Here is a 15,201-nt window from a genome sequence, read left to right on the forward strand (position 1 = left end):
GATATTAAAGTAGATTATACACCCTCACACACCTGTCCCAGGCACCTTGCACTATTCTCTAAAATTTTCCACCTATTTTTACTCCAATTTCCATTTGTAACAACAATTCCTGCATCCCAGTTGACTTTCTTTTAAGCTGAAGACACTCTTCCAATTTTCTTGAGAGGGCAGGAAAGGGGGTGGATTATGAAAGCTTCTACTATTCTCCCACTGGAATTGGGGCTCACATTTCCCTGACAGGGGGCATCATTTATCATTTTCTACCACTGCTGCCAGGATTAATAACAAAATGGCAAAGAAAACTGAAGATTAGTAATTTGGACACATTCTTTTGTTTAAACTCTAAAATAGCATACCTAACATTTTTGCTTTGAAAATAAGCTCTTATCATTTCACTTAGGGGCTCATCAACCTTTTAGAAGCTCTTTATAAATAAGCGAGCTTTAGGACTCTCCTTCCACTTCATTATGAAAGTGATGGTTTTCAGTTATTTTTTTTAACACGAGAAAGATTAAAAGGTGTTGAATTGAGAAGTGAATAGCAAAAGAAAGTGGGGGCGATTCACCTGCAGAGTGAGCAATTTGTAGATTTTGTAGATTTTTTACAACAAAGACACTGCAGAAGCTTTAGATTGAAAAAAAGGGGTGGGGGGGAAGGAGGCAAATTTAAGACTGCAGTTGGGTGTCACAGATGGTACACTAAAATTGCAAATGAATGCCACTCTGTAATCATGAAGACAGTAATCTTAATCTCACTTAAAGGGACACCAGCACACTACTTAACAATTTGCCTTTATATTTAAGTTATCCATACCAGGCTTTTGCCTTTCAACACATCGGTTACTCCTGATCCTTTACCCCAGTTTCCTCTCTGCTTAATATATGTGGAGTGGATTTTTTATCATTTCCCTAAGGAACAAATACTGTCAGTATTTGTGCCAGGAAAGAGCACATGTGCTAAACCTTTGTTCTAGGTGGGATGGGTAAAAAATCCTGTCTTGTTCTCTGAAGGAAAGTAAAATCATCCCTGAGTAATCTCTAGGGAACCTTCAAACAGATTGCATGGGCCATCTCATCTCTCTTCTCATTGCCTTCTCTTTTCTACTTACACACTGCCTTCTTCCATGGGTCACCTTAAATATAACACTTGCCACCCCCACCCCACTAGAAGAATAAGGAGAGAAACTCAGGGTTAGTTTTAGTACTGGCTTACCTTTAGGGAACTGTGCTCCAAATCCCATTTATGAAACCTAGAAAAAGTTGTAAATTATGCATTAAATCAGTTGCAAGATATATGAATTATATATATTCACAATGTAAAAAAAAAAAAAAAGGCATGCTGGTCCAGTAAAGCAAGTCTGATGATGAATCTGCAAAGATCATTTTACTCAATAGTTTGAAACACCCAGCACTGGAAGAGAAGTTTGGGGTTAGAGCATAACCCAAAACATCATCCTGAAATTCTCAGAAAGGTTGTTTTATTTTGCTACGTATAGTAACATCATCAGGTAGGACAGAGATGATTATCCCTTCCAAATAATACACATCATGTACATTATTGCCACCCTCCCCCACCTCAGTTTCTCTCTGTATAACACAATGTTATTGGCTAAATATGGAGGAAGTAAAGCTTCTGAAATGGGTACAAATGGTTCTCAGGTGCTTTGAAGGTATGCAATAGCTTTCCTCTTAGAAGGCCCTTCTCTTTAGCACACCTGAAATCTGGACAGTTTACATGCAGCAGTTCTAACTGAGGCACAGGGAAATGTTTAAAGACACATGGTATGGAAAGCTAAGCAGGAGAGTTCTTATTTGTGAGTCCATCTTTATAGGAAGAACCTGGGAAGACCATGTAAACTAAAGACTTGTGCACTTAGAACTTGTGATATTATCACATGCCTGGCTTTGTCACCAATAAGGGGTACCTCAGCAAAAGTCACATCTGATAACAGGCGTTCACACCAACCATCCCATCAGGGCAGTTGCTATGGAGGGCAGAACAGACAAGAACATTGTACCTGGCTGAGAGCTTAATGACCCAGCTCAGAAAGAAGCCGTCAACACTAATATCATATTAGCAACTCAACTGTCTATCTGAAACAGGGAAACATCATGCCCTCCCGGCTAGAGTGTTTTTTTTAAAACAACAATACATTTTGGAAATAAATTCAATGAGGAGACACGAACTGTAACTTCTGGAGATTCTTTCTCTGTTTGAAAAATAACATTGTAAAGAGACACAGAAGACCCTGATTATCTTGCTTACATACATGAGTAATAAACTTGGCCCTACAATTAAGTAAGCACCACAGAATTTTTGTGGTCCCCATGATTTGAAGGCACTCTGATTTAGTGAACTATTCTGCACTGTCTTTCCTGACCTAGTCCACATGTTTACAAATGCAATAACTAGGGTCTGTGGGTAAACCAATTTATTTTTCCCATTTTGGATAAGAATCGCTGATTTTAAAAACTCACTTTGCTATCTCTACATCTCTGAATCTAAATTTCCAGTAAATCATGGGTATCTAGTCGGGGTATTTAAAAATCTAGTGTTGAGCTCAGCATATATTGCATATAGCATAAAAGCAATGCATAAACATAATGTGAGACCAAGGCAAGGTGAGTTGTCATTTAATAGGGCAATTTCTGGAAAAGATAGTCAGAATGAGTTTGTTAGATGAACATTTTAACCTCTTATGAGCTCCCTTTACTTAGCATATAGTAAATGTACACTGAATTTCATAAATGTTAAATAAAAGGTAGTAGCTTAAAATACTAAAGACAAGGTCTTTTACATTCCTTGATCTTGATCTCTGGGACCTGGAGAATATGTCATACTCATCCTCATGGGAGCAAATACATAGAAACCCAAAAAGAGAATAAAGAAATGCTAGGGTTCATAAATTAGTCACATGCATGTGCATGTATGCACATATACACACACACACACACACACACACACACACAGTTTTGCTAGCCTGTCAGTTTTTGCAATAGAATGATTGAATGCCATTATCCTGTAAGCAGATCCTGGAATCAGCGTATTTGAATTCTATCTAAATAATTACTTGAGAGTATCTTAAAAACCTAAGAATTTCAGACTTCGGTGGCAAGAGGCATATAATAGGCTCTAAATCAGCTTAGAATGGTTAGTCTACAATAAGAAAGGATCCATGTGTGGACATAGGTCATTCTATGATAATCTGTGATACCTAATCAATCAAATACAGTCACTGAGAATGACTATGGATTGTATCTACAAATATACTAATTCTGTTTTTCTTTTTCTTTTAAATCCCAGGAGGTGAATTAGTTATCCCTCTTCTTGTAGAAGACCCTTTAGCTATCCCTCCTATTGCTACTCGTGCACCTTCCATTACACTCCCCCCTACCTTTCGCCCCCTCCTCACCATTATTGAGACCACCAAAGATTCCCTGTCCATGACCTCTGAGGCGGGGTTACCTTGCTTGTCGGACCAAGGCAGCGATGGTTGTGATGATGATGGCTTGGTGATATCTGGGTATGGCTCAGGGGAAACCTTTGACTCTAACCTGCCCCCTACTGATGATGAAGATTTTTACACCACCTTCTCCTTGGTAACAGATAAGAGTCTTTCCACTTCAATCTTCGAAGGTGGCTACAAAGCACATGCGCCCAAGTGGGAATCCAAGGACTTTAGACCTAACAAAGTCTCCGAAACTAGTAGGACTACTACCACATCTTTGTCCCCTGAGCTGATCCGCTTCACAGCTTCCTCCTCGTCTGGGATGGTGCCCAAATTGCCAGCTGGCAAAATGAATAACCGTGATCTCAAACCCCAGCCTGATATAGTCTTGCTTCCGTTGCCCACTGCCTATGAGCTAGACAGCACCAAACTGAAGAGCCCACTAATTACTTCCCCCATGTTCCGTAATGTGCCCACAGCAAACCCCACGGAGCCGGGAGTCAGACGGGTTCCGGGGGCCTCAGAGGTGATCCGGGAGTCGAGCAGTACAACAGGGATGGTCGTCGGCATTGTGGCTGCTGCTGCCCTCTGCATCTTGATCCTCCTGTACGCCATGTACAAGTACAGGAACAGGGACGAGGGGTCCTATCAAGTGGACGAGACGCGGAACTACATCAGCAACTCGGCCCAGAGCAACGGCACGCTCATCAAGGAGAAGCAGCAGAGCTCGAAGAGCGGCCACAAGAAACAGAAAAACAAGGACAAGGAGTATTATGTGTAAAAACGACACCGCCAATCATTACGTGAATTTATGACACAGAATTATTTCTATAGAAATCTATAAATACTTGGAAAACGAGGTTTCACAGATGTCAGAACTGTTACAACTATGAGATGGGGTGTACCTTGACCATGGTGGGGAAAACCATTTTTAAAAGGACACACACAAAGATGTACCTAAAACGTTCAGCCATGGCTGCTTTGATTCAGTCATCGCTCGGAGACAGAACATTCTTTCTGCCCTGCTGTATCATAAAGCACACACTTTGTGCTCTGGAGCAACCAGATGGCTCCCCCACTTTCGCGGACTTGGAAGCTTCCTTCTCTTGAGGACTTTTCACCCAAGGTAGAAGACTTCATGGCTTACTTGTTCCATAACTCCAAGTGAGTCTGTAATGATGTTTGTGAAGCTTGACTGTAACAATCTGTAACAATGTTTTCTTTTTTTTTTTTTGGTTTAATTATGTAAAAAACAAAAACAAAAAAAAATGAAAAAAAATGAAAAACAAAAGCAAACAAACAAAAAAAACCCACCCTTATCTGGTTTTGGCCAGTGTACGTGTAACTTTTCAAGATCTGAGGGGAAAAAATGGCTTTTGGGTTTTTGTTTATTTTTTGAGAATGACTGGACATAAGAAGAAAAAACAAACAAAAAACTCAGAAAACAAAAATAAGAGAGACTATTGCCATATGAACTCAAAAGCTACCATGGTGTTCACTCTACATATCAGGTTGTGGTATTTCTAGAATCTGTTGTTTGTTTCCTATACGATGCTTTGCTGAAACACATAGCAAAATCACATGATGGATGATAGTATTGATTTGAAAAGCTGGTCCCTCAGGATCTAATTGCAGAATTTGCCACCCAAACCCTGAATAGGTGGGGTTAGGGCTGGTTTTATTAGAGCTATTGGCTTTACTTAACAATATTGTTCCTGTTCATTAGCCCAGCCAAATTGTGGTAAAGGAGAAAGCCCCACAAACTAACACAGAGCCTTTCCTAGGGAAGGTGAAGAGGGGGTGGGCTGGATCTGCGACTGATTGAAATGCATGCAAATATAAAAAGATGAGACAATACTAATCGTCTGTTAAAGAATCAAAACAGACAATAGGGGAGTTCAATGTGTGATGGAACAACAAAAGGTCACACAAGCCAAACATGGCATGACAGAGTGCAAAATACATAGTTCTTCCCCCACCCCCAACATGATGTTTTTCATAGTGGTTTAATTTTGTAGCCTGACACTTACGGATAACTCTGTCCTTCCATTTGCTCACATCTCCCTTCACCCATCTTTTCTAAAAACAAATAAATAATAAATGAATAAAGCTGCTGTGACACACAAAAAAAGGAATTTAATAGTATAATATATATATAAATAAATATATATACAGATATATTTATCATGGTATGTTTGATGGGATGACTGAAACAGGAAAACTGTTAAAGTCTTGAAGTGGAATGAGAATGTTGTTTTAAAAGAAAATAACAAAACAACAAAAAGTAAACCTTAAAATGTGAAGAAAGTGTGAGTTTTAGTTTTGTCACAGTTAACTGTGTCAAAGAGAATAAACAATCTTCTCAGATTTTGTTTACATATTTTACTACATTTTTGCTGGTATAATTCCTTAGCCACCTATGTACATACTGCTTTAAGAACTGTTCTTTCCTTTCTATTTGTTTATTTCCGTTTGTTTGGTTTATATTCCAGTTGTATGTCTTTCTTTTTGAAAAGAGGAAACAATGTACAGAAAAACAATAAACTGGTTGTGTGGCCATAGCTATCCAAAAAGCAAGAGACAAAGCAAGACAAATATTCACACAAAAATGAAGTATGTCTTCTGGAGGGTAGGATATATACAATTTCTTTTGTACAGATGAAAATCAATCAGCTGTTTAGATTTAGAAATCTACTCTTGCTGGTCTTTGTAAGTTGCATGAATATTTGACTTTGAAAAATACCTTAAAGACATGGGGCAAAAAGCGCAATCTAAACAATGGTAGCCTTTACTAATGTGTATGGAAAGAGGTGTTCCTCATTATCTGATATTTCAATGTGTTAAGAGTTTTGGATTTTTTTGTTGTCATTAAAAATGACAGGATTATAAAGAGATATCAAAGCACGATTTTAGATAACTTAAATGGCCCAACCTATATGAAGTTGATTATATCTTGATGTCTGTAAAAGATTGCTGTTTTTGGAGTCTTGAGGTCTTGTGAACTGATTTCCTGCTTTCTTTCTTTACATTTTTTTTATTTGAGTAAAAATACATTTGTTATATTCCTTTTAGTGTAAGTTTCTATTTGGACAATTTTATGGGAACATGTGCATTCTGTATGTGAGCTTCTATCATATTCCTGTTGTTTTATGAGCAGACTCTTAAGGAATTTATTTTATGATGTTGTGAAGTTACTGCTTTTTCTTTTTCCTTTCTCTTTTAGTTCATATTTGCATTTTCGTTCAAGGATATGCTTAGCAATAAAATGTTCTTCCCAAAGCCTTGTATGATGATGGCATTTTTATTTTCTAAACATTTTGTAAAAGATCTTGCACTGGGGCTAAATGTATCATATCTTATAAAAGCCGGGTAAGCTAGGACCATGTGAAATAAAATATTCTAACTAGTTACTAATTACTTATATAAATTTATCAAAACTGGCATATTTATGGGCTAAACAACTATGTCAACTGAGACATTATTATTTAGATTGCTATGATAGGGTAAGCAGGAGGGAAAACCCTTCTGAACAGGTAAGAAGATAGATAGAAGCATTGTATTCTGGGAAAGATGATTAGATACTATACATATATTTTAAAATGTTTGGTAGCTTTAAAGTATTTTCTGCAAATCAACAAACTGAACAGTTTTCCAGAACCTTGTTTATATAATGCCTTAAGCCCCGGAAAGCTTTAGATGCCTTCTCTCCAAGTCTCCTGGCATATTGAAATGTTTTTTACAAAAACTAAATCCAAAAGCAAAATATAAATGAGTGCTTAAATTTTAACAGCTTTGTTTTAGATTTTCAGATTATAAAATTCTGCAAACATTCATCATAGCTGGAACTTTTCTCATATCTCAGGTGTCCTTGATTTGCTGGTTCCCTAAGCACACGCTTACTTTGCCAATTGGACAATCCATCATGATACTTCACATATTTCACCATGATCCTGAAATGTGGGTTAACTCAACTGGTATGCTCTATCCATATATCGGTTACCAGTTTTCAAAGAGAAAAGCAAATTTAGTTAATAACCTTGTTCCTTCACATTACATTGAATGGTTATGCTATTGATTCTCACAGGAATGGGAAAAAATGAGCTCAATGATGTCAAACTATGGAAAGTTCCTTTCTTCCTTTCTCTTTCAGATAATTTATGTACGTTAAATCAATCATTTATTTCCATAGTTTCCATAGTGTTCCAGGTACTGTGTCAAATGTTTCAGATCTGGGGCGCCTGGGTGGCGCAGTCGGTTAAGCGTCCGACTTCAGCCAGGTCACGATCTCGCGGTCCGTGAGTTCGAGCCCCGCGTCAGGCTCTGGGCTGATGGCTCGGAGCCTGGAGCCTGTTTCCGATTCTGTGTCTCCCTCTCTCTCTGCCCCTCCCCGGTTCATGCTCTGTCTCTCTCTGTCCCAAAAATAAATTAAAAAAAAAAAAAGTTGAAAAAAAAAAAATTTTAAAATGTTTCAGATCTGTGTAATGTGTTTAATCCCCAAGTGGTAGACAGTATTTTCCTCATTTTAAGATGAAAAGAACAAGACACAAAGAACTTAATGACAACTTGGCAAATACACTTCTAGTCATGTTAAAAGTTAGGCCTTGCTGACATGGATGTTAGGGGGAATGCCATGGAACAGGTACAGGCATTGAGACCAGAGAGGGTTGAGTTGGAACCCCAGCTAGACTACTCACTATATATGGGAAAATTTCACAGTCTCTCTGAAATTTGGCTTCTTCACCTGAAAAATGTGACATCTCAATGACCTTGCCTTGCAATGTGCTTTGCGGAAAAATGAAATAATAAGGTGTTTTAATTGTGACTGATACAGAGTAGGGGCTCAACAAAGTTACACTCCTTTACTTCGAGTCCTGTGCTATTCTGATAATGGTAGCTGTCTTTCAGAATTAGAAATCCTGCCCTAAATTCTACACTAATAACAAGATTTATTTAGTTGTCGTCAAACAATGTTGCCACATCATGACTAGGGTTTGCTACTTACAATACACAAACCTAGTCTTTTTCTAGTCATGTGCTTTTATAGCAAGCATGATTGCAATGAGTAAATATGTGACGTTGAAATATGGTAGCATTCATTTTTTCTGACAGCACATTTTAAGCAAGTGGTCAGAAGTTGGGTTGTGTATGTAAAGGGAGTCTAGATTTGAGAAAATTTGCCAGAGAAATGTCCAAATAATGGTTAATATGATATATTTATCAAGATCTAAGTGACATTGGTTAAAATTCATCGACAAAAGTACTTTTTCACTGTCTTTCCAAGAGAAAGTGTTGAGATTAACACCATCTCTTTTAAATGTGCTTAACTTTGGCAGTAGGCTTTGGAATCAGAAAAGCTTAGTTCAGATCTTGGCTCTGAATCTTGGGTCTGTCCTTCACTAGCTGTGAAACTTTGAGTAAGGTGTGCAGTGACTCTAGCTTCATCTGTGAAATTGGAATGAGACTGTCCTCCTCTTAGTGCTGTTCTATAATTAAATGAGCTGATGTGAATGTAAGTGCCTGGTTATAAGCACAGTGCCAGGCCCATAGCCCTCAAACAATGATGGCTAATATTGCTGTTTTAATCATCTGGTATTATCCTAGGAAAAAATAAGGCAAAATTCCTTCTAAAGGTTTAGAAAGGATACATATTAGAGAGCCTCAGAGCAATCATACTCTTTCACTTAAAATCATAATTGTTTTCATTCCCCTATAACTGAAATCACATTGATTCTTTGAGCTCTTCTTGAGTATTCCAACAGAAATGTTCATACCCCTACAAAACCCATTACTTCAGCTCCTTCCAGATAGGGAGCATAAGAAAGATTCAAATGGTAACCTGTTCTGTACCTCAAAGGACAGTCTTCTATCCCTCCCAAATACAGAGTTGTCATTACCTTAGACACCCTTTCAAAACTCTATATTGGCTTTCCCACCATAAACTCTCTAAATATCACTATTTAATATATAATGCAAGAAGTACTCTAAGCATTTATTCTTTTGATAATTGAACCAACACTTAACACTTCTGTGCCACCCAATCTACTATTGGCTGTTGCTACTTGTTTCAATGAAGACAGATAATGGATACAAGGCTTTTTGTATGGTGTAGACCCAGATAGGCCAAAGTTCTCTTTGCTCTATTCAAGTTGAAGTTTGATCTTTCTTCAAAATATCCAAGCCCTGTACTTGTCTCAGTTCAGTTAACATCTTGATGATTCAGTTTGAAATTAGTTTGGTTATTAATATATTTATTGGACATTGACTAAATGATGACTCTATCTTAAGTTGAGAGCTTAGGGAGTTTACAACATACTAAAGGAACACAAATAATGATACCACGGTGAATACAAATTGGCTGTCAAAAAGGACAGAATACATTCTTTGGAGGTTCAGAAGAAATTACTTAAGGGAAGGTTTCACAGAGGAGGTGACATGTTAGGTAAAACTTGAAAAATTGATAAGCAGAGATCAGGGCTGCATGTCATTCCAAGCAAAGCATTAAAATGGAAGCAAGCAGGATCAAAGCCATAATTTGGATGGATCACAGACTATGTATTAAGTGCATTATGGATGGTGTGGCTCAGAAGGTTTTTGGAATTTTGTCAATGCAAGGAAAGAATAATGGGAGAGTGTCTTGAGAAGTGCTCAAGGTCAAGGGCTACTTTGTTGTTGAGTGCAGAAGACACAAACATGTTTGAAGAGAAAGGTAATAACTGATAACATTCTCAGAGAACGTAAAGGATGATTGGAGAGATCAAGTTTCCATATAGAGATGTTACTCTGAACAAAGCAAAGGAAGATCATTCTTCTGATGTAACAACAAAGGAGAGAGTGGGATTAAAAAAACAACAACAACAAAAAATAACAGCTGGTAATATTGTAGTGGAGGTGACAGAAGTTGAGACAGCTATAGTGAGAGTGCCTCAATGTTCAAGATAAGGGCAAAGTCACATAACTAACAGTGAGACTATGAGCACATGGCTGAAGTCTGTTGATAACCCTATTAGGAAGACAACTAATAAAAGTATCAGTAAGAGGTCAATTGTCATTACCTGGCATTAAAACTAATACTTTATATTTTTGCTACATTTTTTTAAAATTTATTCACTTGAAATCTGATCTTGTGGTTCTAAATTTAGAGTTCTTTCAATCATATAATGCTTTCTCTAGAGAAGCAAACCACTTTATCCTTTTTTTTTTCCAGAAGCATTTGGAGTGGAAATTCAGGAAGAGGATGATAGGATGCTGCTTGTAGCCTACTCAGGCTGCCACAACAAAATACTATAAGCTTACGCAACAGAAATTTATCTCTCACAGCTCTGGAGGCTGAGAGTCCCAGATCAAGATCTGGTAGGGTTTGTTTTTTTATGAGGGTTTTTTTTTTCTTGCCTTGTATAGAGCAGCCTTCTACCTCTGTCCTTTTGTCTATGCATGTTCTAAGAGGTGGTGAGTGTGAAAGAGAGATCTTCCTCTTTTTATAAGACACAGTTCAATTGGATCAGGGTCCTAACCTTATGACCTCTTTTAACTTTACTTTCTAAAGATACTTTCTCCAAATACAGTCACATGGTGGATAGAGCTTGAACATATGAATTTGGGGTAGGGAGGAGACACATTTGGTCCATCGCAGATGTATATGGTATTGGGAATTGATAAGGTGAAAACTTCAAGAGCTCAAAGAAATAAAGGAATTCAGAATCAATTCTAGCCTTGTTGAAGTGGCTGCATGGGTGAGGTAAAACTGCATATAAATCTGTGAGAGAATAAACCACAGAGCAGGATAGAATCATAGGAATAGGTGCCAGGATTTGGAAGCAATGTTAGGGTTATATGAGAGAGAGACCATACGAGACAGGAATAGCTAAAGGGAACCCAGGGTTAGATTTGGAGGTATATTAAGTGAATAGTGTGAGCTTCAGGAGGCTGTGAACTTTTGCAGTAGTTAGGTACATGAGTTCTGGAGTCAGAATGCCATAGCTTGTATTCTAGTGCTATAACTGGAGATAAATTATTTGGTCCATCTAAGACTCAGCTTTCATTCCTATAGAAGGAAATTTTATTGTCCACCCTTGTTGCAGTCTGGAGTTCTCTCTTGTCCAGCAAGAGAGCAGGCACAGAATTGGATATGAGAATGCTAATGCCTGGGAGGAGACAAGAGTGCCAAACAGGGGTTTTGTTCCCATTATTTATTGAGCTCACAAGATATTATCCACGTGGTGAATGTGAGGAAAACAATATCTTACACACGTGAACATGGAGAAAACAATCAGATAGTAATCATTAACTTGTATGTGTAAGAAGCAAAGGGTCTGGGAGGCAAGTGGAGTTTGTGATCAAAGTGCAATAGTATATTGGCATCAGATGGAAAGTAATTTCCTGCAGGTGATAAAACAAGTTACTCGTGATACCAATACAATATCTCACTAGCTAACCTCAGGCACTTTTGCCCCATGGTGGCGGCTTTCCGCCCTAAGCTTTTTTTCTAACCCATTTATGTAAGTAGAACCTATTTCCCCACAACCTAACTTGTAGGTATGTCAGGAAATATTGAAGAAAATAATTGCTTAGCTTGTCCCTGGCACATAATAAACCTTACTAAATGTTGGTCATTATTAAAATGTGGCCTTGTTATTTGACTCAGGCAGGATCAAAATTAGCTACTACTCACATGGCTATCCAGCACCAAAAAGGGCATAAAAATATAGAAATTAGGCTATCACCCAGAGTATTTCCCTAAGTTTTTCATTTTCCAAGAAAATACAAAATTTAGTTGCCTACTCATTGGCAGTTTTCCCTTCACTGCATGACAGTCCTCTGTTTCCAGGCTCCAGCTTGGATCATGCCCATACCCGCTCACATCTAAGATTTCCACTCCTCCCTCCATTTCCAGCTCTCAGCTTTCCTTCAGCAGCTAGTCAATCAGACAATGAGAAGCCAAGAGTCCTTCAGTAAATCTTGTACCCCATTATTGATATGCATTATTTTTTAAATTTGGCTTTTTATTATAAACATTTTAAAGATTCTCAAAAGTACAGAGAATAGTATAACAACCCCCACAGCTCTCATCTGACTTTAAGCAGTATTAATACTTTGCTTGTCTTATTTTATCTATGCCCATCTTCCCACGAAAGAATATCTTTTAATACCAGTGTTAAAAACAAAGAATAAAGAACACTGAAAGAGTAGTTACTATTGGGTCCCTTGACCTGAGTCTTTTTCTTAATCAATGTGTTTCAGAGTAACTCTACCTAACATTCTTTCTGACAATTAATGGCATAATTCCAGTTCTTTATTCAATGACAACATAAAAGAGCAGATTAACTGCTAAGTACACTCTTCATTGTTTAATGAGATTGCCTGAAAACCAAAAGGATTTTTCAGCTTGTACGTTATGTACGTTATGTATGTTTTGTTTTGATGAATTCTAATTTTTCCACCTTTATTGAGACACAATTAACAGATAGCATTGTATAAGTTTAAGGTGTGCAAGGTACTGATTTTAATATATATATATATATATATATATATATATATATATATACACACAAAATGATTACTAGAATAAGGTTAGTTAACAGATCTATCACCCCATATATTCACTTTAATTTTTTTGTGTGGTGAGAACACTTAATATTTTCTTTCTTAGCAACTTTCAAGTTATAATACAGTATTATTAACTATAGTCGACATGCTGTACATTAGATCCCCAGAACACATTCATCACATCAGTGTAAGTTTTTATTGTTAGACCAATATCTTCCCATTTCTGCCATCACCCCACCACTGGCAACCATCTATCTACTGTCTGTTTGAGTTGGAGTTTTTAGATTCCACATATGTGTGATCATACAATATTTGTCTTTTCTTGTCTGATTTATTTCCCTTTATGTAATGCTCTCAAAGTTATTGAAATGTCTGATTGAGGTGATAGCAGAAGACAGGTCCATGATTAAAGCATCTAGAATGATGAAGTCCTGAGGATTTATAAGATGGTGGCAGAGTAGGAGGACCCTAGGCTCCTCTCATCCCACTAGCACAGCTAGATAACTGTCAAATTATCCTAATACCCCCAAAATTGACCTGAAGACGTAAAACAAACTCCACAACTAAAGGGAGAGAAGAGGCCACATCGAAGAAGTCTGTATTCTAAATATAATCTACTAGTAGTTTTTATCCATTGTTAGCCACAATAAAACCAGCTCTCCATCTTTCCTGCTTGCTAGAAAAAATGGATTAGAAAGTGATTCTTCTGTTAATTTTACCAGAAGCTAAACTGTGAACTGTGCAGTATGCTACACAGATTTCTGGACTTTTGATTGTGTCTATGTAACTGTACTAGGGATGATATTTTGCAAATATTAAATCAATGCATTTCATCATGTTCCTTTAAAAAAAAAAACACACACACGGGGCGCCTGGGTGGCTCAGTCGGTTAAGCGTCCGACTTTAGCTCAGGTCACCATCTCGCGGTCCGCGAGTTCGAGCCCCGCATCGGGCTCTGGGTTGATGGCTCAGAGCCTGGAGCCTGCTTCCGATTCTGTGTCTCCCTCTCTCTCTGCCCCTCCCCCGTTCATGCTCTGTCTCTCTCTGTCTCAAAAATAAATAAACGTTAAAATAAATAAATAAATAAATAAATAAATAAATAAATAAATAAATAAAATTAAAAAAAACCACACACGATAATAAAGTCCTAGTCCTTTTCCCTTGCCCCTCTTTCCTGATGTTTTGATTTTCTGATGATTACTGATATTGAGCATTTTGTCATGTACTTGTTGGCCACTTGTCTGTATTTGAAAAAATGTCTATTCAAGTCCTTTGACTATCTTTCACGTTAAATTCTTTACATTAACCATTTTTACATTCTGATTATTTTCTTGCTATTAACTTAAAGGAGTTCCTTATTGATTTTTAGTCATTAACCCCTTAATAGATATATAGTTTACAATTATTTTCTCCCAATCTGTAGGTTGACTTTTCATTTTTTTTAAATTGTTCCTTTTGTTGCTGTGCAGACAGGTTTTTAGTTGGATGTAGTTCCACTTGTTGATTGTTGCTTTTGTTGTTTGTGCTTTTTGGTGTCATATTCAGAAAAGCATTGTCAAAACAACGGTCAAGGAGTCTTCCTCCTATGTTTTATTCTAGGAGGTTTATGGCTTCAGGTTTTACATTTAAATCTTTATTTCAAGTTAATTTTTGTAAGTGGTGTAAGATAGGGGTCCAATTTCACTCTTCTGCATATGAATATCCATTATCCAAGCACCATTTACTGAAGAGACTATCTTTTCCCCATCAATTTTTTTTGGTTCTTTTGTCAAATACTAGCTGAACCTATCTGTGTGGGAGTATTTAAAGTGTCTCTATTTTATTCTGTTGGCCTGTGTGTCTGTTTTTCTGTCAGTACCATGTTGTTTTGATTACTATAACTTGGTAAATTAGTTTTAAATGAGGAAGTATAAAACTTTCACTTTGTTCTTTTTCAAGATCACTTGAGAGTCTTTTGTGATCCCATATGAAGTTTAAGATTGTTTTTGACATTTCTATGAAAAATGACTTTTAATTTTCATAGGGATTTAATTGAATCTATAAATGGCTTTAGCATATGGACATTTTAACAATATTAAGTTCTTCTGACACATGAACAAGGCATATCTTTCCATTTATCTGTATCTTCAACTTCTTTCATCAATATCTTATGGTTTTTGGTGTAAGAATCTTCCATCTCCTTGGTTACATTTATTCCTAAGTATTTTATT

General features: G+C 37.1%; 1 protein-coding gene across 17 annotated transcripts in view; it reads left to right on the top strand.

Annotated features, from left to right (window-relative positions):
- Positions 1-6,721, top strand: part of NRXN3 (neurexin 3) — a 1,572,196-nt gene extending 1,565,475 nt beyond the window's left edge. For 8 of the 17 annotated variants that reach the window (XM_060620437.3, XM_060620427.3, XM_060620430.3 and 5 more), the window contains one exon: positions 3,928-6,721. In XM_060620437.3, coding sequence (XP_060476420.1) covers positions 3,928-4,229 — 302 coding nt within the window. In that variant the 3' untranslated portion in view covers positions 4,230-6,721. Of the gene's footprint in view, positions 1-3,303 lie in introns of all 17 variants that reach the window. The other 9 variants (XM_060620435.3, XM_060620422.3, XM_060620423.3 and 6 more) reach the window with 3 other exon arrangements.
- Positions 6,722-15,201: the final 8,480 nt, after the last annotated feature.

Source organism: Panthera onca, chromosome B3, assembly GCF_046562875.1.
Source record: "Panthera onca isolate mPanOnc1 chromosome B3, mPanOnc1 haplotype 2, whole genome shotgun sequence".
NCBI lineage: Eukaryota > Metazoa > Chordata > Mammalia > Carnivora > Felidae > Panthera > Panthera onca.